Consider the following 22504-nt stretch of genomic DNA (forward strand, 5'->3'; position numbering starts at 1 on the left):
GAAAAGTTATTTAAATATCATATGCAGGGAAAAAATATCTCTACTTGATCCACGTTTTTAAAAATTTCAAAACATTTCTTTTTGATGCAAAGATGATTTCCTTCAGCTGGAGGTTATGACACTGTAATCACTACTATGACAGCGTAGTTATATTTTAATGATTGGCTATATTCTATTTTCTTCTATGTTTAAATATATACACCATTAGTATTAAATTCAATAATAATTTCAAAATAGAATTTCTTGATAGGAAGTGTGCTGCATTTGCACTCACAGACATGCATAATACCCACCCAAAAACTTAATTATAAGATCAATTCCTATATAACTATTAATAACCTTTAAATAATTATATGTTACACACCTGAGGAATTTTCCTTTGGAACATCATCTAGTTCCAACACTTCATAGTCATCACCAGCCCGACCTAAGCTTCTTTCATGCCTGGTCATACATGGTTTAAAACTGACATAAGCATGTCTTCTTCCATATCTCCTGCCTGTAATTGTCTGATATCCTCCTGCTGGTTTGGGCCAGGCAGCCTTACCAGATTCTTGGTCCATTGCTGAAAAAAAAGTTAAAAAATTAAAACAGGAACAGCAATGAGCTTTATTCTGGCAGCCTGTCGGGGAAAACTACTTCAGTTTATATTTTATTACTTACCAAATCATATGCTTCTGAACATGAAGTGTACCTCACTAGTACTATAAAACATTATTCTTCACTCACTAGAAAATTAAACATGAAGTACTATATAATAAGAGTTAGTGGCCTCTTTCCTTCAAAAAATATGTTTTAAAATTTGGTTCAAGATATTTCAGATTTTTATAATGAAACCTACCAAAAAAATATTTTCCATATGCCAAATTATTATACTGCCAAAGCTCTTTATGGACTGGAGATCTTCCAAATTAAGTACCTTATATATTAATATAAGTGCTCAATACATATTTGATGAGTCAATTAGCATATGATTGATGGTTTCAATTACTTTAAGAATGAAAACATTTATGTCAAAGATAACAAGTAACCTCTTTAAATGGTATCCGTACCATGAAGAATCAACCAGACCACAATAAATATGTCCCAAAGATTAACGTCAGATAAAACTATGCAAAAGAAAACAGCAATGAGCCAGGTCAAACACACACTACCCTGCCTTCAAAACTACCAATGAATGGTATATGTTACGGTAAGAAAAGCCATCAACATTTAAATGACTTGACTATTAAGTTTTGATGACTGAGGGGTATATAGCAGTAAACAGCAGCAACTTTCACTAAGTAGTACATTATTACTCACACATGCATATTAAGTGTAAGTTTGTTTAGTCAATTATGTATTACACGTACTACGCAGCAACTAAACAAAATATTTTCTCACAGCATATGGTACAGTCAATAAATGCAACGGTTGCTGGGTGTGGTGGCTCATGCCTGTAATCCCAGTACTTTGGGAGGCTGAGGTAGTCGTATCACTTGGGGCCAGGAGTTCGAGATCAGCCTAGCCAACAAGGCGAAACCCTGTCTCTACTAAAGATACAAAAATTAGCTGGGCATGGTGGCACATGCCTGTAATTCCAGCTACTCGGGAGGCTGAGGCATGAGAATCACTTGAACCCATGAGGCGGAGGTGGCAGTGAGCCAAGATTGCACCACTGCACTCCAGCTTGGGTGACAGTTTGAGACTCCGTCTCAAAAAAAATGAATAAATGAATGAATGAATGAAACAGTTACATAATTTTTAGTTGCATTAAAATAAGAAATATAATCACTTCCAAGAAGGAAACAGAAACAACATGTATTTATTATACACATATCAAGTATAATAATATCAAGTGTTACACTTACTTAACCCCATCAGTAATCTTGAGGTGGATACTGTATTCTATTTTAAAAATTGAAAAATTAAAGTTAAAATTAAGTGTTGGATAACTTGTCTAATAATCTAACAGTATGACTCCAGAACCAATGCCCTTAACAATTCTACCAAAAGAATAGTCTCCAAACTGGAAAGCATAAAGCTTTCCAAGCTAAATGGGTACAGAAAGAAAATATCAGAATTTCTAATTAGAAACTAAGCTTTACAAATATTCAATATATGGATCAAAACCAGGCTTTAGTAAGATAATATGTCAGATGATCACATGTCACTTACTGGTACTCAAGGTACCCAGAGGGAGAAACAAGAAGTGCTCAATGTAGAAGAACTGACTTTCCTTACCTGCTGGCTCCTTTTCAGTGTACTGTGACATATATGGCAGTGTCTGTATGACTAGTTCAGTAGAATTATAGATGTGATTTAGTTTTTATTCACACTATGGATAAGCCACAGGAGATTCCTACAAAGAAACAATGAATTGAACAACAGATTAATAATAAAAGCAAAAAAACAGCAAAAATGATACTTCCACTCCTCCTAGGGAAGCCTTATAATAAAACTTAGAAAAATACAATGTGATGTAGCCAGGCACAGTGGCAAATGCCTGTAATCCACCTTAGATTACAGCACTTTAGCAGGCCAAGGTGGGCAAATCAGTTTGAGCTCAGGAATTAGAGACCAACCTGGCCAACATGGTGAAAGCCTGTCTCTGCAAGAAATACAAAAATTAGCCAGGCGTGGTGGTGCACAACTGAGGTGGGAGGATTGCTTGAGCCCAGGAGGTAGAGGCTGCAGTGAGCCGAGATCATGTCACCGCACTCCAGGTCTGGGTGACAGAGTGAGATCCCGTCCCAAAAATAAATAAAAAAAAACAAGCAAAATGCAACATGATTTGACAAGCCAATCAAAAACCCTTAGAAATACCAAAATGGCTATCTGAAATACAGATTTACATCTGCTCTTGACAAAACTCACCTAAGTATATATCATCCTTAAGACTGTCAATGACAACACATACATAATTTATAAGTAAACAAACAAAAATATTAAAAGTACTGACTCACGTACTTTTTATTAAACTTACAATAATTTAAATAATAAAAAAGTTTAAACAATAAACTTTTACAATATTAGAAGTACTGACTACCAAACTATTTGGGAGTCTACTACACTGTGCTATCATTGCTTCTCTGTCAAGCAGTAAAGTTCCTTTAGCCCTGGAATTGCTAAAAGGTAACTGTAAGAATACAAACTTCATTTTTTAAAAATGTGTAATGGTTTATAACAATTAATAATGTGTGTAAATAATGATGTATTTAATCTTTGCAATAGTCAATTGATCAGATAATTTAATCCCAAATAACCTATTTTCAATCAGGAAAAACTATAATTTATCATGGAACAAATACAAAAAGAACTTCTGTTTTGAAATTAACGCATTTATTTACTATTTGAAAAGTACTACTTGAGAAGTTGCAACCTGTGGTTTTTTGAAAGTCTGGTTAAGTTTTTTATTTAAACACCTTAATCATTTAAACACTTGAGCTATTGCTAATTGCTCATCATTAATGCAAATTTATTAGACAATAGCTCTGCAAATGAGTTTAATTGTATATGTTACCTCTCTAATCACAGATATATATTAACATATGTAAGAGTACACACCCACATTCACCCATATAAATTACAAATTCAGTAACAAGTTATGATCCTTTAAAGTATCTGAATCAAAAGAGGCTGTTAGCAACAGCTGAAGAGAAAAGGAATATAAAAAAATAATAATCTTAACATACTGGCAAAAACAAAGGTGCGAATTAACAATGTTTTTTTTGTTCGTTTGTTTTTTGTTTTTGAGACCGAGTCTCGCTCTGTTGCCCAGGCTGGAGTGCAGTAGCTTGATCTTGGCTCACTGCAACCTCCGCCTCCTGGGTTCAAGTGATTCTCCTGCCTCAGCCTCCCGGTAGCTGGGACTACAGGCGCGCGCCACCATGACCGGCTAATTTTTGTATTTTTAGTAGAGACAGGGTTTCACCATATTGGCCAGGCTGGTCTCAAACTCCTGACCATGTGATCCACCCTCCTCGGCCTCCCAAAGTGCTGGGATTACAGGCATGACCCACCGTGCCTGGCCGAAATGTGGGTTTTATTCTGAGATGGAAAACCATCGAAGTTCTGAGCACAGAAGAGACATTTGACTTGTTTTAAGAAGAACGCTCTGGCTACTGTGTTGAATAGCATGAAGGGGAATGAGGTCAAAAGCAGGGAGTACTGTTACAAAGCTATCAAAATAATACTGGCAAGAGATCACAGTGGTTTGGACCAGGTTTTAAAACAAAGGGGGTAAGAAATGACAAGATTCTGGACATATTGTAAAAACAGAATCAACAAAATTTACTAATATAGGATATGAAAGAAGGTCAAGGTTGACTCCATGTTTTAAAGGCTGGGCAATGGGAAAAATGGAGTTAATTTCAACTAATGTAGGAAAAACTGTGGAAGAGGCTGATTTGAAGAAAATATATTCAGTTCAGTTTTGGATGAATTAAGTTTGAGATATCAATTAGACATTCAAGAGGAAATGTTAAATAGGAGTCTGGAGTTGATTGAAAAATTATGAGCTGTTAGTATAATTTGGGAGTTGTCAGTGCATAGATTATACTAAAACACGTATGAACTTGGATGAGATCTCTAGGTGTACATGGAGAAGTAAAGTTAAGCCCTGAGACAATCAAATATGAAGAGCCCAGGGAAAAAGCAGCAGACTGGGTATCCCTTTTCTTAAACGCTTGGAACCAGGAGTGTTTCGGATTTGGGATTTTTTCAAATCTTCGAATATTTGCATATACATAATAAGATATCTTGGGGATGACATCCGAGTCTAAATACAAAATTCACTTGTTTCCTACACATCTTACACATAGTCTGAAAGTAATTTTATACAATACTTTTAATAATTGTGTGCGTGAAACCAAGTTTCTGTTAAGTACTGATGTGTGGAATCTTACACTTATGGTATCATATTGGCAGTAAAAGTATTTCAGATTTTGGGGCCAGGTGCAGTTGCTCATGCCTGTAATCCCAGCACTTGGGAAGGCCAAGGCAAGCAATCACCTGAGGTCAGTGAGACTACGTCTCAAAAAAAAAGCTTCAGATTTTGGAGCATTTTTTAAATGTTAAATTTTTAAATTAGGGATGCTTAACCTATACCAGAAAAAAATAACAGAGAGGCCAGTGAGAGAAAAGTCAAGTCCTGAAGTGTGAACACCAAGTGAAGAAAGTGTTTCAGGCAGAACTGACCGTGCCAGAAGTTAAAGTATGATGAAGGCCTATCACTGACCACTTAGCAACATGGAGGACAATGGTGAATGGCGGCACCTTTGGTAGCATGGTTGGTGCAAATACGTGATAGGAATGCTGCTAAAGAGAGGAAAGGCATTAGGAAGAATGCAGAAATCATGGAAATCATCCTGTTTCTTAAACTTTTCTTTAATGTGATTCCACTTTTTTTCTTAGATACTCTTTTCCGAGCCGTCTAACATCCTGATCTAAATTTAGTCTACCTGTTTTCAAGGGCTATTACTCAGCTACTTCTGTGGAAATCTTTTGATTGTACTACCTGTTCAGGTAAGTCCCCTACTTTGAATTCCATGTTTTTATCATTTTTTTTCCAAATAACGGTTTCAACAACTATATGTTGGAGGCAAACACTGAGTCCTTGGACATCTGAATATACTATCTCTCTCACACTTTAGTACAGTTCAAGACAAAATCACTTTTTCTAAACTTTGAAAGGCACTGTGTCCTACCTGTCTATTGATTTATACTGCTGTTGTAGAAACACCAAATTTTTCTGTCTGGATATTTAGGATCTTGTCTCAATAGCTGGTATTCTATAATTTCACAAAGACTTGTTTGGGGCAGGCCATGTTTAAATTTTTCCTACACAGCACTGGAAGAACTATTTTAATTTAGAGACTCTTGTACAGGTCTCAAATATATCTTTTTCCGTACTACTTTTTCTTTATTTGGTCCAAACGGGTTAATCATTTGTCTCTAAACTTTTCTTTCATATTTTCACTCTACAGACTGGGAGATTTCACTCACTTTTCCTTCTTTCACTTAGCCTTTCCTTATTCTCTTAGCCTTTCATTATTCTCTGTAACAATCTTTTTAATTTCTCATACTTTCTTAATCTGTGATTCTTTATTATTTAATAGTGGTTCTTGTTTTATGAATACAGACTAAAATCTCTCTGTAGATACTAATTATTTCTATTTAATCCGAGACCTCTATATTCTGTCTACCACAGTATTCTCATTTCTAAGTATAAAAAACAAGAAAAAAAGCAAAACAGGGAGGAGATAAGTAGGGAATAAAAACCATAGCTAGGGTCAAGATTAAAATGATTACTCAGTCCAAATTTGTAGCTAAGGTAAATTGGGAACACTTAGTTTTTCTCTAAATAGACACTTTCTTTGCTGATCAGTTATTTGCTCCATGTACTATTCACCTAACATGTTTATAACAGACTCCTCTCTACTTGTGACAATTAGTCACTTCAAACAATTTGGGGTTTTTACATACTTCTTACTAGTACTAAAACAAATATATAAACATGTTGCTAAGAATTAAAGGAGTTAATCAGAGATGTATTAATTTCTAGGTCTCTCAATTATTAATCTAGAAGTCATCACTTTATCATTTTAACTACAGTATTATGCCAGCAGCTCTGGACAGACAATAGGAATAATCTTTAAGGATTACAAGGAAGAACATGGACCTGCAAGATACACTTCTCACAGTAAACTAGTGAATTTAAAGACAAAGGCCTTGTTTATTTTTTATTTACATACACTTTGTCTAATACATTGTCTGGCAGTATATTTAAACAGTTACTGAACAAATGAATGAATGAACGAGATAATTCTGTGCTCCTTTCTCTGATGGAAATGTGGTCATATAATGGAAAGAGAGTGCTAAGTATTTGGGCACACATGGATTCAAACTTCATTTAGGCAAATTAATAAACTGCTCTCATTATTAGAGCCCTCTCTTGTGACTTGTTTCTAATGAAGACAGTGTGATGGATGTGACTGTGTGTGATGTACAAGAATAGGGTAATAAAAGGAATTGTGGCTCCCTTAATCTCTCTGTTCACTCTTTCTAGAAGAAGCCAGCTGCCACATCATGAGATCACTCAAGTAGACCCATGGAAAGCCCACATGGTGAAATACTGACTGTTTCTGACAAAATCCACAAGAAACTAAGGTCTTCCAGCAACAGCCACATGGATGAGCAACCTGGAAAGCAGTTATCTCAGCCCTAGTCAAGACTTCAAATTACTGCAGTCCCAGCCTACATTTGACTGCAACCTCTTGACTGCAACTACTTGACTGCAACATTATCTTTACAAAGAATGTAAATTAAAATGAAGATTTAGGCACAGGGAGAGAAAAATCAGCTAAACTTTCAGAAGAGTTTCAACCAATAGCATGGATCTACACACTTATGACTCATCTTCTGGGAGCCAGAAATAACTCACTTTTAAAGTATCTTTTCTAGAAAAACAAAGTTGAGAATCAAATACAATTTGATCCTTACTTGAAGAAGTCTTGGTTACCCTTCCAAGTCCATTAGAATATTTATTTTATATTCTCTCATATTTATATTTACATATATGCCTCCAAAATGCCCTAAAAACATTTAAAATTCCTCTTAAATCAGTCTTCTATAATTATCTACCCTGCATTTCCTTTTAGTACATGAATTCCTCAGACACACAGAATTTTGATAATTTACACCTATTATCACAACTGAGATATAAATTCAGACTACAAACTTTATGACAAAATGCATTTATGACAAACTATGACAAATGTTATTAGAAAGCTATTTTACATATACATGTCAAAATCAACTATATTTTAACTTAGTTTACTAACATTATCTCGTCTTTTTATTAACTGCTAAGGCAAAATAAATATCCCAAGAGTTAACAAGGTATTTATTTTGAATAACAATCAAAGCCTACACTTAAATTATTTCTCATACTTGTATATTCTTTTTAATCTATCTCTAGATTTCTCCTATCTTCTATCCGCCAGCAAATGACCACCTACACATACACACAACTGCAAAATCGTCCAGTAGATCTTATTTTCTAACTAGTAGATACACAATAAATAAGGAATGAGGCGAAGTCATTCCTATATTTCACTGTAAATAATAACATGAATTTCCTACATAAACATGGAATAATTTCTCCACGTAAGTATTTAGAAATGTCTGTCGGCACTTTTAATTTTCAGTATAGAAGTCTTGTTCAAGTTAATTGAATTTATTCTTAGCCATCTTACATATTTCAATGCTATTCTACACGTATTTTAAAAACTTTTACACTTTGTGGTTGCTAGTACATATATTATAATAATTGGCCTTGTATCCAATCGCCTTGCTAACTTCACCTATTTTAATAATTTGCTGGCAATGTATTTGGGGTTTACGTTTTCTAATTTTTATATTATTTTTTGACCGAGCATACTGGTTAGAAGTCCGATGCGGCCAGGGGCGGTGGCTCATGCCTGTAATCCCAGCACTTTGGGCAGGAGGATCACGTGAGGTTGGGAGTTCAAGACCAACCTGATCAACATGAAGAAACCCCATCTCTACTAAAAATACAAAAGTAGCCAGGTGTGGTGGCGCATGCCTGTAATATCAGCTACTCAGGAGGCTGAGGCAGAAGAATCGCTTGAACCTGGGAAGCGGAGGTTGCAGTGAGCCAAGATTGCGCCATTGCACTCCAGCCTGGGCAACGAGCAAAACTCTGTCTCAAAAAAAAAAAAAAAAAAAGAATAAAAGAAAAAAAGTTCAATGCAATGTTGAATAGAGGGACAGATGTATTACACACAAATCAGTGGTTTTTCATTGAATATGATGTTAGCTGTATGTTTTTTGTTGGCAAATTAAGAATGCTTCCTTCTATTCATAAATTGATGAGGTTTTCTAAACATAAACACATGCTGAATTTTGTCAAATAATTTTTTTGTAAATTCTACAAAATTTACAATTTTTTTCTCTATGGACCTATGAACTCACTACATTATTCTGTAAAAGTGATAGATAACATTGATTAATTTTATTTTTTATTTTTGAGACAGGGTCTTGCTCCGTTGCCCAGGCTAGAGTGCAGTGGCCAGATCAAGGCTCACTGCAGACTCAACCTTGGCTTAAGAGATCCTCCCACCTGAGCCTACTGAGTAGCTGCGACCACAGGCATGAATCACACCCAGTTAATTGTTAAAATTTTTTGTAGACACAGGGTCCCACTATGTTGCCTAAGCTGGTCTTGAACTCCTGGGCTCAAACGATCCTTCTGCCTCGACCTTCCAAAGTGGTGGGATTACAGGCATGAGACACTGCATCCAGCCAAATTATTACTTTTAAAACATTTAACCAACTTAACTTTACATTCCCCAAACAAATCCATGTTGGTCACAATACATTAACCCTTTTATATCTCACTGGATTATTCTTTTATCTATGTTTATGAGAAATATTGGCTTAAAATGGTCTTGTCATGCTTTTGTCCAGTTCTCCTATCAAGATTATACTAAAGTCATAAAATACACAAATAAATCTATGTTCTTCTTGTTCTCTAGAAGAGTCTGTGTAAATCCAGGATTATATCTTACTTGAATGTAAGGCAGATTTGTCAGTGAAGCCATCAGGTCTAGGATTTTCTTTGTGGAAAGGTTTTTGACAAATTCAACTACCTTAATAGACAAAGAACAACTCAGATTTTCTATTTCTTTATAGGTAAGCTGAGTAAACTGTGTTTTTCAGGGATTATGACCTTTCATTCAAGTTGTCAAATGTATTATCAAGTTGTACATAATTCCCTTTCATTAACAATTTAATATAGAGAGGATCTGTAGTGATGTCTCTTTTTTCCATCCCTGATACGAGTATTTGTGTTTTCTTTCATTTTTCTTAATCAGGTGATTAGAGGTTTTCATTTTTAAAAAGTTTTCTTAACTAATTGACTGTAGAACTTTCCTGCTTCATTGATTTCTACTTTTATACTATTTCCTTCTTTCTACTTCCTTGGGTTTAATTCATTGCTCCTTTGAGATAAGAGCTTAGACTACTGACCGTTAACCTTTGTTCCTTATTAATTTATACATCTAAAGCATAAAGTTACCTCTAAGCACTGCTTCAGCTGTATTCCAAAAGTTCTGATATGTATTATTTTTCAGATTAAAATGTTTTTGAATTTCCACAGTGACTTTGTTTTTCATTCATAGGCTAACCCAGAAGTGTCTTGGTTAATTTCCAAATATTTGCAGCCTATTTTTTTTGTTATTGGGTTGTAATATAATTCTATAGTGATCAGAGAACACGCGTTATATAATTTAAATTCTTTGAAGATTAATGATACTACTTTATGACTAAGAATACTTTTGCAAATGTCCCATATGCACTTAAAAATAATGTAAAGCCTTCAGTTGTTGAATATAATGTTCTACAAATGTCAATTAGGTCAAGTTGATTAATCATACCATTCAAATTTCCTATTTCTTTACTAATACTTATTTTATCTTATTGTTCTACCAGTTACTTTGAATGTACTTAAAATCTCCAGCTAGGAATACGGATCTACCTTTCTTTTAGCTATTTTAGCTTCTGTCTTACATACTTGGAAGCTGTGTTACTATGTGAAAACATATTTAGAATTATGTCTTCTTGATAAATTGGCCCACTTATCATGGTTTTCTGTTTTTCTTATCTCTCAGAATACTTCTCTCCTTAAGTCCATTTTGTCTGGTATTAATATAGCCACATCAGCTTTCTTTTGGTATTTGCAACAATACTGATTCCATCTTTTCATTTTACCTGTGCCTTTACTTGTAAAGTGCTTTTATTATAAACAGAATATAGGTAGGTCTTACTCGCTTCTATATAATATCTGATAATCTTTCTCTTTTTGTTGGAATATTTAATCCATTCGCATTTAACATAATTACCAATGTAGTCTGGTTTAAATCTACCATCTTGTTATTATTTTCAATCATCTCACCTGTCCTTTGTTCCTTTATTCCTCCTTTCTTGAATTCCTCGGTAATGATAATTTTTTTGTTATTCCATTTCATTTCATCTACTAGCTTTTTTTGATATATCCTTTAAAATACCATTATCTTACTGGTTTTCCTAGAAATTACAAAATGTATCCTTGACGTATGCTGGATAATATTTCCTAGAAGCTCTAAATAACTTACCTTTCTCTAATGAGCATTTTAAGTTTTCTTCCAGCAGGCAATTATATTGCATGTAGATTGTCTTAACATCATAGAAGTCTGGTTGTGGTTTATGTTTGGACAAGTCCATTTCAGCTTGTCCTTATATCAAAGTGTGCCCTACACTCTTACTGCCTACTTCAAACTACAGATGCTCCTTGACTTACAATGGGATTATGTCCTGACAAATCTAGTATAAAATGAAAATATCATTAAGTTGAAAATGCTTTTAAGACCCTACTAAACCCATTGTAAAGTTGAAAAATCATAAACGAAACCAGTTGAGCACTGTCTGTAGTTCTTTTACCAGGTCCCAAAAGATGCAAGAAACTCTCATAACAGTTTAACTCCTTCATGTCCATGGTTGTTATTTTCATACAGCTCACCCTACATATAAGCCCCACTAAACATTATCAAGACTGTTTCAAACACCTTCAATATCCCTTTCTGAAAACGTCTACTTATTCCATTTCCATGCCTCCATCTGTCTGATGTTCCTTTAGCCTGAATAACATCTTTTAATGTTTGTTATGAGTCTGCCGGTGACAACTTCCCTCTCTGCTTCTGTATGTCTCAGACTGTCTTTGTTTTTGAAGGATATTCAAATGAAAACAGTATTCTACATTAGATGCCTTTTTTTTTCTTTTTAGGAGCACTATAAAGATGTATTACTATTGTTTGCTGGCTTCCACAGTTTCCATTAAGAAGTCCATGCTATCTGAGCTGAATACATATACTCAAACACCTATCAAGTGAGTGTGCCTGCCAGTGAATTAAAAATGAGAGAAAATAAAAAGTTTAAGGATTGGAAAGGAAGGAAAAATCTCATTATTCACAGACAACATGGTTACATATGAAAAAAAAATGGAAGAAACTACCTACAAGTACAGTTCTACAGTAATAAGTTTTAGATGGTTGACAGATACAAAGTTGATATAAAAATGTATTATCACATTCCAACATATAGCTAGAAAACTAAATTTATTACTAATATTACCTAAAAAGGTTATTGTTTACAACAGCAACCACAAACATCAAATCCCTAGAAATAAACTCAATGAAAGATGCAGAATATCACTCACAGACATTTTAGAAGACATAACTAAATGGAGAAAAATCCCATACTCATTGGCTTGGTTCAGTTTCATGAATTTCAATTCTCCTTAAATAATATATCGGTTAAATGTAATCCTAATAAAATCCCAGCAGGCATTTTTTTGGGGAAAATTGACAAGGTGATTCTAAAATGTAAACAGGACTGTAAATGGCCAAGAATAACCAAAGTTATCATTAAAAAGAACAAGGTACAAAGAGGTAACTCTTTCAGAAGACAAATCCTAAAAACCTATGATAATTAATAAGAGGCTTGTTAGGGAATAGGCAGACAAATATATCAACGGAATAGGATAGAAAAGTGTCCAACAGACCAGGCGTGGTGGTTCATGCCTGAAATCTCAGCAGTTTTGGAAGCTGAGGTGGGTGGATCACTTGAGGCCAGGAGCTGGAGACCAGGCCTGGCCAACATGGTAAAACCCTGTCTCTACTAAAAATACAAAAATTTGCCGCACATGGTGGTACATGCCTGTAGTCCCAGCTACTTGGGAGGCTGAGGCAGGAGAATCACTTGAACCCGGGAGGTGGAGGTTGCAGTGAGCCGAGATTGCCCCATTGCACTCTAGCCTGGGCAATAGAGCAAGACTCCATCTCAAAAAAAAAAAAAAAAGAAAAGTGTCAAACAATAGAACTTTCTGAGATGATGAAATTCTGCAGTGTTCAAGCCTATATTAATTTTAATCGTAAACAGCCACATGTGACTAGTATCATACAGGACCAACACAGGAACAGAGTCCCGAAACAGATACACATTACATACAATTGACTTATGACAATGCTACATTACAGAGCTCTAGGGACAAGATACGTTTTTTCATTGAACACACTAGATTAATTGGATACTGATGCAGAAACAAAATTTCGCCTGTTTTCCACAAAGTGCAAAACTCAATTCCAAAAGGACTGTAGATCTAAATGTAAAAGGCAAAACAATAAATCCAAAAAAACTATAAATCTTTATATTGTTGGAGTAAAGAAAGATGTTTTTAAAAAGGGAACAAAAAGTAAAATTTCCTAAAGAAATAAAGGGCCAATGAACTGCACAATGGAATTTAAAATTTCCATTCATAAAAAGATACCATTCAGAGACTGAAAAGGAAAGCCACAAATGAGAAAAGAAATGTACATTACATATAAGTATCAAAGTGCTCACATACAGCATATATAACATACTCCTAAATATAAAAAAGAATAAGATAATCCAAAAGAAATGTGATAACATGATGAGACACATTCCAGAAAAGGATACACAAATGGCTAAGAAACATATGAAAAGGTATCAATTTCATAAACGGGCTGAAATCATAAATTAGAACAAGTTACTATTATACACCAGAGATGAAAATTAAAATATTAACCATATCAAATGTTAGTGTGGATTTTAAGCAACTTTCACTTTACAGTTGTAAATATACATCTCTGCATTCATCTTGGAAAACTTTTTGGAAGCACCTACTAAACCTGAACATATGCATATGATATGGTCAGGCAGTCTGTCTTCAAATGCATACCAAGACATATAAAAATGTTCACCTACAGTCCCACTTATATGGCAGTCTGTGGAGGGTGATTGCTTGAGCCCAGGAGTTCGAGGCTGCAGTGAGCTATAATCTTGGCACTGCATTCCAGCCTGGGCAACAGAGCAAAACCCCATCTCTAAAAAAATAAAGAAATTTTTAAAAATGTTCATAGAAGCAACGTCCATAATAATTTCAAACTGTAAACAACCCAAATGTTCAACAGCAAAATGGGTGAATATAACAGAATATATTTGTAGGCAAAATACTATAAAACAAAAACGAACTACAGCTACCCACAACAGGAATACTACAAACACAAATGGATCTCATAAAAATGAATGAAATGAAAAACAGCCAAATACAAAAAATTCATGCTGTATGTTCCATTTTTATAAAAGTTCAAAAACAAGCAAAATTAATCTATGGTGTTACATACCAAGAGAGAATAACCACCTTTTCCGGAGAAGAGGAAGACAAAATGCTGAAAGGTATTATAGCAGAAGGATGTGCTAGTAACATTCTAATTCTATTTTTTTTTTGAGACAGAATCTCACTCTGTTGCCCAGGTTGGAGCGCAGTGGTGCAATCTTGGCTCACTGCAACATCTGCCTTCTGGGTTCAAGTAATTCTCCTGCCCCAGCCTCCCGAGTAGCTGGGATCATAGGCACCTGCGACCACACCTGGATAATTTTTGTATTTTTAGTAGAGATGAGGTTTCACCATGTTGGCCAGGCTGATCTCAAACTCCTGACCTCAAATGATCCACCTGCCTCGGCCTCCCAAAGTGCTGGGATTACAGGTATGAGCCGCTGCACCCGGCCACATGCTAATTCTTGACTTGGTTGGTGTTTATATTGACTTCAGTCTGTGCTAATTTACTGAAGTTACACACATTTTTACAAGCACAGTGCAATAAAAAGTTTTATATAGTCACTGGAAGAAAATATATTCAAGTGTTAAAGTTATATTTCAGTTTGGGTCTATGAGTGATTTTTATGCCTTTGGAAGGCATTTTTTGTTTTCCAACTTTTCTTTCACACACTTGTGCTCCTTTTGTAATTGGCAGAAAAATGTTTAATCACTTTGTTAGCAACAGGTTTTTATGGACCACTGAAAATTAGGCTAAGACATTTTAGAATGCAAAAACATATATTTAATTATTAGACAAAAATAGAAAGTGTGAAGTGGAATTATCCTGGGAAACCTAGGACATGAGATCCTTCTTCTAACCACACAAACATTAGAGAATAAGAAACACATGTATAAAACAAGATCTCATGAAAATTCAACTTCTCAATTTCTGTTTCTAACAGTATGACAGATAAAAAAAATTTTTTAAACCTCACAACTCAAAGCAAATACAAATGTCTTAACTCTGGGTAGGGGGTGAATGGTGGAAAAGAGAAGGAATATCTCGCCTAACAATTCAAAGCCACAGCTTAATCTCATTAGATTTGTGGCTGCAATTCATACAACCTGTATGAGCCAACAAGCCACAAAGTGAGAATATTGTTAAGTCTTAGGGAGCAGTGTTCCAAGTACCTGGGAACAAAGCTAATTCCTCTCAGTTGAAAGTCACCTCACTTTCAACCCAGGTCAGAATTCTCACATGTAAAATTTCAAAGAATATGAACTCACAATAAAAAGTACAACATACATGAGAAAGAACGTTGACAAGAATTAACAAAATAAAAGGAAACGGAAAATGCCTCTGAAGACTTCAGATATTAAGATTATCAGATGAATGTTTCTTTAATGTGTAAATCATAAAAATAAGGGTCACTAAAAGTATAACTTAAAAGGACAACACTAGGCTGGGCCCAGTGGCTCATGCCTGCAATTCCAGCACTTTGGGAGACTGAAGCAGGTGGGCAGTTTGAGCCCAGGAGCTCAAGACCAGATGAGCAACATGGTGAAAACCCATCTCTATAAAAAATGTAAAAATTAGACAGGCATGGTGGTGTGTGCCTGTAGTCCCAGCTACATGCGAGGCTCAGGTGGGAGGTCACGTGAGCCTGGGAGGTGGCCGCTGAAGTAAGCCATGATTGTGCCACTGCGCTCCAGCCGGCGACAGAGTAAGGCCCTGACTTCGGGGGAAGGAATAAAAATCTTCCCACAAGCAAAACAATAGGCCCACAGGTCTTAATAGAAATTTCTTTTTTTTTTTTTTTTTTTGAGACGGAGTCTCGCTCTGTCACCCAGGCTGGAGTGCAGTGGCCGGATCTCAGCTCACTGCAAGCTCCGCCTCCCGGGTTCACGCCATTCTCCTGCCTCAGCCTCCCGAGTAGCTGGGACTACAGGCGCCTGCCACCTTAATAGAAATTTCTATCCAAATATACAAATAGATTTCCAGTGCTAAACCTGTTTGTCCAGAGAATAGAAAAGGATTTCATAAGCTTGTTTTAAAGACATGTTTTAAAGTTCATTTGAAGAGCAGAGTAAAATCTTCATGAACTAGCCAGACAAGGATGGGCGCAGTGGCTCATGCCTGTAATCCCAGCACTTTGGGAGGCCAAGAGGCTGGTAGATCACATGAGGTCAGGAGTTCAACACCAGCCTGACTAACATGGTGAAACCCCGTTTCTACTAAAAATACAAAAAATTAGCTGGGTGTGGAGGCACATGCCTGTAATCCCAGCTACTCGGGAGGCTGAGGCAGGAGACTCGCTTGAACCCGGAAGGCAGAGAGTGCAGTGAGCCGAGATCGCACCATTGCACTCCAGCTTGGGCAATAAGAGCTAAACTCTATCTCAAAAAAAAAAAAAAAAAAAGAAACGGCCAGACAAGCAGACAAGTCACAAAAATAAAAAATTAGATATCAATTCCAGTGATAAAAAAACAAAAATTCTGAGATATTAGCAAGCCATTACAGCAATATACTTGAAAACAGTATATGCTGAGTCTATTCCGAAACAGACTCATTAGATATGATTGCTTCTATTTTCATTAATAAACATTTCAGTGGATGGAGAAAAAGCATTCAATGAAATTCAACATTCATTCAAGTTTAAAAGAACTCTCAAGAAACTAAAAATGGAAAAGAATTTACTAAGCCTTATAAAACTAATCAGTCCAAAAGGTATGGCAAAATTATATTGAACAGTGAAGTGTCAGTATCATTTCCTTCTTAAAATGCCAACCATCACTTCTACTTAACACGTAAAGTTTTTTTCTTTTTTTTTTTTTTTTGAGACAGCCTCTCTCTCTGTGGCCCAGGCTGGAGTATAGTGGCACGATCTCAGGGCACTGCAACTTCCGCCTCCCGGGTTCAAGCAATTCTCCTGCCTCAGCCTCCTGAGTAGCTGGGATTACAGGCGTGTGCCATCACATCCGGCTAATTTTTGTATTTTTAGTAGAGACGGGGTTTCACCATGTTGGTCAGGCTAGTCTTGAACTCCTGACCTCATGATCCACCCGCCTCAACCTCCCAAAATGCTGAGATTACAGGGGTGAGCCGCCACACCCGGCCTAACATGTAAAGTTCTAACCATCGTAAGACCAAAAAAAAAAAAAAAAAAAAAAAGGTGGGGGGGGGGAGAGGGGGAGAAAGAGGAAAACAAGAGATACCAACAAAACTAGGAATGTAGAAATAAAATTTGTAAAAAGTAAATAAAACTCTATTAAAGTGAAAAGAAATCTAAAAGAAAAAATTGAGACATACAAAAAAATTTAGTGATAGTGTCAGTGCTATGGTTTGAATGTTTGTGCCATCTTCCAAAATTCTTAATCCACACTGTGGTGGTAATAAAAGGTGGGGTCTTTTGAAAAGCGATTAAGTCATAAGGGCTCTGCCCTCATAAATGGACTAGTACCTTATAAAAAGGCTGGGGGGGAACTACTTAGCCCTTCACGCTCTTTCATTTTCTGCTGTGTGAAGACAAGCACCAGGTGCCATCTCGGAAGCAGAGAGCAGCCCTCACCAAACACTAAACCCACTGGCACCTTGATTTTAAACATCTAGGCTCTAGAATTGTGAGAAATAAATTATTTTCTTTATAAATTACCCAGTCTTAGGTATTTTGTCATAGCAGCAGGAACAGATTAAGACAGACAGCTATAACATCAAGATACAAAAGTCAGTACAGTAAACAGCTATAAAAAGTAATTTTAGAAATACACCATTTGTAGGAGTTCCACTTCTGCAGGGTATAGAAAGCTGGAGTGTCACTCCCACGTCAGTTGTGAAAGGGAGTGACTGCCAACAAGGGAAAGGAATGAAACCCTTCCTCAACACTTCTCCCTAGTAGGAAAAAAAAAAAGCAACAACTTTATTTTTATTTTATTTTTTGAGACGGAGTCTCATTCTCTTGCCCAGGCTGGAAGGCAGTGGCGCCATCTTGGCTCACTGCAAACTCTGCCTCTCAGGTTCAAGCAATTCTCCTGCCTCAGTCTCCCAAGCAGCTGGGATTACAGGTGCCTGCCATCACACCCAGCTATTTTTTTGGGTTTTTTTTTTTTTTTAGTAGAGACAGGGTTTCACTATGTTGGCCAGGCTGGTCTGAAACTCCTGATCTCAAATGATCTGCCCGTCTTGGACTCTCAAAATGCTGAGATTACAGGTGTGAGCCACAGTGAACGGCCAACAACTTTAAACCACTAGGGAAGGGCAGCAATCTCTGTCCTCCATTGTGGTTTGGGTATGAGTAAAAGAAAAAGACCTTTACTCCTAGAGCACAGTTAGGAAACAGTTTATAGTCCTGGCTCCTATACCGGTACATTAAAGATTTGCTACCACTGGGGAAGGAGCAGAAAATCTCTCCTGCACAAAACCTATCAAAGATATGGGCCGGGTGCAGGGCTCAGGCTTGTAATCCCAGCACTTTGGGAGGCCGAGGTGGGAGGATCACCTGAGGTCAGGAGTTCAAGACCAGCCTGGCCAACATGGGGAAACCCCATCTCTACTAAAAGTACAAAATTAGTTGGGCGTGGTGGCACATCGCTGTAATCCCAGCTACTTGGGAGACTGAGGCAGGAGAATCGCTTGAACCTGGGTGGTGGAGTTTGCAGTGAGCTGAGATCACATTAATGCACTCCAGCCTGGGTGACAAGAGTGCAACTCCGTTTCAAAAAAAAAGATATGAGGCAGAGTTTGGCTACCATGGAGAGAAGGTACAGCATCACTGGCCCATACCCAAAAACAAGAGACACAAGGCTTGTGTAGCACTGAGTACAGATAAGGAAGACAGAGAAAACTCTGCATCCATCCCCAGGCTAGTCAGCATCAAGAAACAATAGTCTACTGCTGGGGATAATGACAGCATGTGGAGAAACTTCTCCACTGAGGGATGGGCACACATGAGAAAGCTGAAAGTTGACAGTGAAATAGGAACACTTAGAAAAATCAGGCACTTCAGCTGCCACACTAAGCATAAGGTAACACTAAACACAATGCAACCGCAGAAACAAAATCCAAACCCATCTCAATCATGAATTAGACTGAATCAACGCCACACCACACTAAAAGCCTAGCAGATGCAGCAGCAGACTCACATCCAGACATAAGAATTATATGCCTCAATCTCTACTGTTCTGCATATGAAGTCTTCCATTCAGTCAAAAATTACAAGACAAAAAAGTTAAGGAGGAAAAAACCCTCTTTATCAAGAGACAGCAATGAACAGAACTAGATAAGGCAAATAACAGAATTATCAGAGAAGAAAATTAAAATAACTATGATTACCCTTTTAAAGACTCGGCACAAAGGTAGGAACATGCATCAACTCATGAGAAATTTCAGGAGAGATGAAAATGGAAATGCAAAAAATAAAAAACACAGTAACAGAAATGAAGAATGCATTCTATAGGCTCATTAAAAAACTAGGGGAGGAAACTTTTAGTGAGCTCAAGATAAGTCAGGTCAGGCTCAGTGGTTCATGCCTGTAATCCCAGCATTTTGGGAGGCCAAGATGGGCGGATCACTTCAGGTCAAGAGTTCAAGATCAGCCTGATCAACATAGTGAAACTCGTCTCTACTAAAAATACAAAAAATTAGTGAGACATGGTGGTGCACGCTCATAATTCCAGCTACTCAGGAGGCTGAGATATGGAGAATCACTTGAACTCAGGAGGCAGAGGTTGCAGTGAGTCAAGATCGCACCACTGCACTCCAGCCTGGGTGACAGACTGAGACTGTCTCAAAAAAAAAAAAAAAAAAAAAGGTTAGGTCAAAAGATATGACCCAAGCCTAGATAAAAAGTGATTTAAGTGAAAAGAAACACATTAAAAAACAACAGCAACAAAAACCAGAATAGAGCCTCCAAGAGTTGTAGACTTCATTAAATGAACCATCATGAATTTAACTGGAATCCCGCAAATTGGCGGTGGGAGGGAGAGCAGTGGAAACATAAGAAGATGCTGTGAATTTTTCAAACATTATTTAAAAGATCATAAATCCCAAGAAGCTCAGTGATTCCCCCCTACAAAAGCAGTATAAATATAACACACACAAAAATGTACACATATCCCACGATGTAACATCTCTAACCTGCTATAAAAAATGAATGATATGGCCGGGCACAGTGGCTCACACCTGTAATCCTGGCACTTTGGGAGGCAGAGGTAGGTGGATCACGAGATCAGGAGATAGAGACCATCCTGGCTAACATGGTGAAACCCTGTCTCTACTAAAAAAAATACAAAAAAAATTAGCCAGGCATGGTGGCGGGTGCCGGTAGTCCCAGCTACTCAGGAGGCTGAGGTAAGAGAATGGAGTGAACCTGGGAGGCCGAGCTTGCAGTGAGCCGAGACCGCGCCACTGCACTCCCGCCTGGGAGACAGAGCAAGACTCCATCTCAAAAACAAAAAAACAAAAAAACAAAACAAAACAAAAAACGAATGATACATGCCTGCAATCCCAGCACTCCGGGAGCCCAAGGAAGGCAGACCACTTGAGGCCAGGAGTTTGAGACTAGCCTGGCCAACGTGGTGGAACCCTGTTAAATACAAAAATTAGCCAGGTGTGGTGGCAGGAGCCTGTGATCCCAGCTACTTGGGAGGCTGAGGCATGAGAATCACTTGAACTCAGGAGGTGGAGGTTGCAGTGAGCTGAGATGGTGCCACTGCACTCCAGCCTGGGCAACAGAGTGAGACTCTGTCTCAAAAACAACCACTACCACCACCAATGACAGCCTGGGCACAGTGGCTCAGGCCTGCAATCCCAGCATTTCTGGAGGATAAGGTGGGAGAATTGCTTCATTCTAGAAGTTGGAGGCTACAGGGAGACAAGCTTGTACTACTGCACTACAGCTTGGGCAATAGAGCAAGACCTTGTCTTAAAAAACAAACACATAAAATAAAATTTAAAAACCACTGATAAAACATATTTGATACTGACAGTAGCAAAAGGAACTAAATAAGAATCACAGCCAACTTCTTATTTGAAACTGTGCAAGTCAAAAGGTAATAAACAGCATCCTTAATATTAGAAACACTGTGAACATTAAATGTATATCCAGCAAAATCTTTCAAAAGAAAAAGTGAAACAAAGTATTTGTGAGACAATCTTTGGAACTTTGTTACCAGTAGAACTGAAATGCAAGAAATGTGAAAGGAAGTTCTTCATGCAAAAGGAGTAAGCACTGGAAAAGAGGCCATTATAACAAAGAAAATGAACTTTAATTTAACTTATACTACTTTAAATTCAAATTTAAATAGCTACACTGGCTAAAGACTACCATATTAGACAGCACAGGAATAAAACAAACATTACAAGGTATTATGCATTTATGGCATTTGTAAAAGGTAAAACAGTAATAGCACAAAAGATAAGGAGAAATTGTAAATATACATTGTAAATATACTGTTGTAGAGCTCTGACACTATGAAAAATGTGGTGTAATATTGCTTCAATATGGTATATTATTAAAGATGTATAATATAAATCACAGAGAAGCCAATAACTTTTTAAAAGAGAAAAAGTAAGTGTAAGTAGTGAGCCAATGGTCAAGATAAAATGGACTCAAAAACAGGGATCAGAGTAAGCAGAAAACAATTAAGATTATATATTTAAATCCAATTACATCAATAATTACATTAAATGTAAACAGTCTAAACACTTCAATTTAAAAACAGGTTTTTCGAGATGAATTTAAAAAGGCTGTCTAGAACAAACTCATTTTTCTTTTTTTAATTATACTTTAAGTTCTAGGGTACATGTGCACAACAGAGCAAACCCATTTTAAATAAAAGACAGATTAAATGGATGGAAAATAATATACAAACACTAGAGAGGCAATATTAATATTAGATAAAGTAGACTTTGGAAAAGAATACTATCACAGATAAAGAGGGCATTACATAATGATAAAGGGGTTCGTTCACCAAAAAGTTTTAACAATCCTAAATTTACACACACCTAACAGGAGGTTCAATATACATGATGCAAAAACTGAAAAGGAGAAATAAATAAACTCACCATTATACTTGGAGACTTCACTCTTCTCTCAATGATCAATGAAAGAAACAAAAACTCAGTAAGGAAACAGAAAGCCTAACAAGCACCATCAATCAACTTGACATAGAATACCCCATCGCTAAACAGCAGAATACACATTATTTTGAAGTGGACATGGAACATTTACTGAGAGTAACCATATTCTGATCATACAACAAACATGAAAGAATTTAAAACAAATTATACAAAGAAAGAGACATGCAAAATCACCAAATATTTGGAAATTAAACAGCAGCCTCCATGGG

The 22504-nt window shown here is 36.7% G+C and overlaps 1 protein-coding gene across 3 annotated transcripts in view; it reads right to left on the reverse strand.

Moving 5' to 3' along the window:
• The window catches only part of PJA2 (praja ring finger ubiquitin ligase 2), a 74297-nt gene that overhangs the window by 44925 nt on the left and 6868 nt on the right, over window positions 1-22504 (reverse strand). For 2 of the 3 annotated variants that reach the window (XM_021939580.2, XM_021939581.2), the window contains exons 2-3: window positions 2224-2341; window positions 365-565 (exon numbers count right to left, since the gene is read on the reverse strand). In XM_021939580.2, the coding sequence (XP_021795272.2) occupies window positions 365-565; window positions 2224-2254 (232 nt within the window). In that variant the 5' untranslated portion in view covers window positions 2255-2341. Of the gene's footprint in view, window positions 1-364; window positions 566-1850; window positions 1876-2223; window positions 2342-22504 lie in introns of those variants that run through there. The other variant, XM_021939582.2, reaches the window with a different exon arrangement.

Source organism: Papio anubis, chromosome 5 (genome assembly GCF_008728515.1).
Source record: "Papio anubis isolate 15944 chromosome 5, Panubis1.0, whole genome shotgun sequence".
NCBI classification, from domain to species: Eukaryota; Metazoa; Chordata; class Mammalia; order Primates; family Cercopithecidae; genus Papio; species Papio anubis.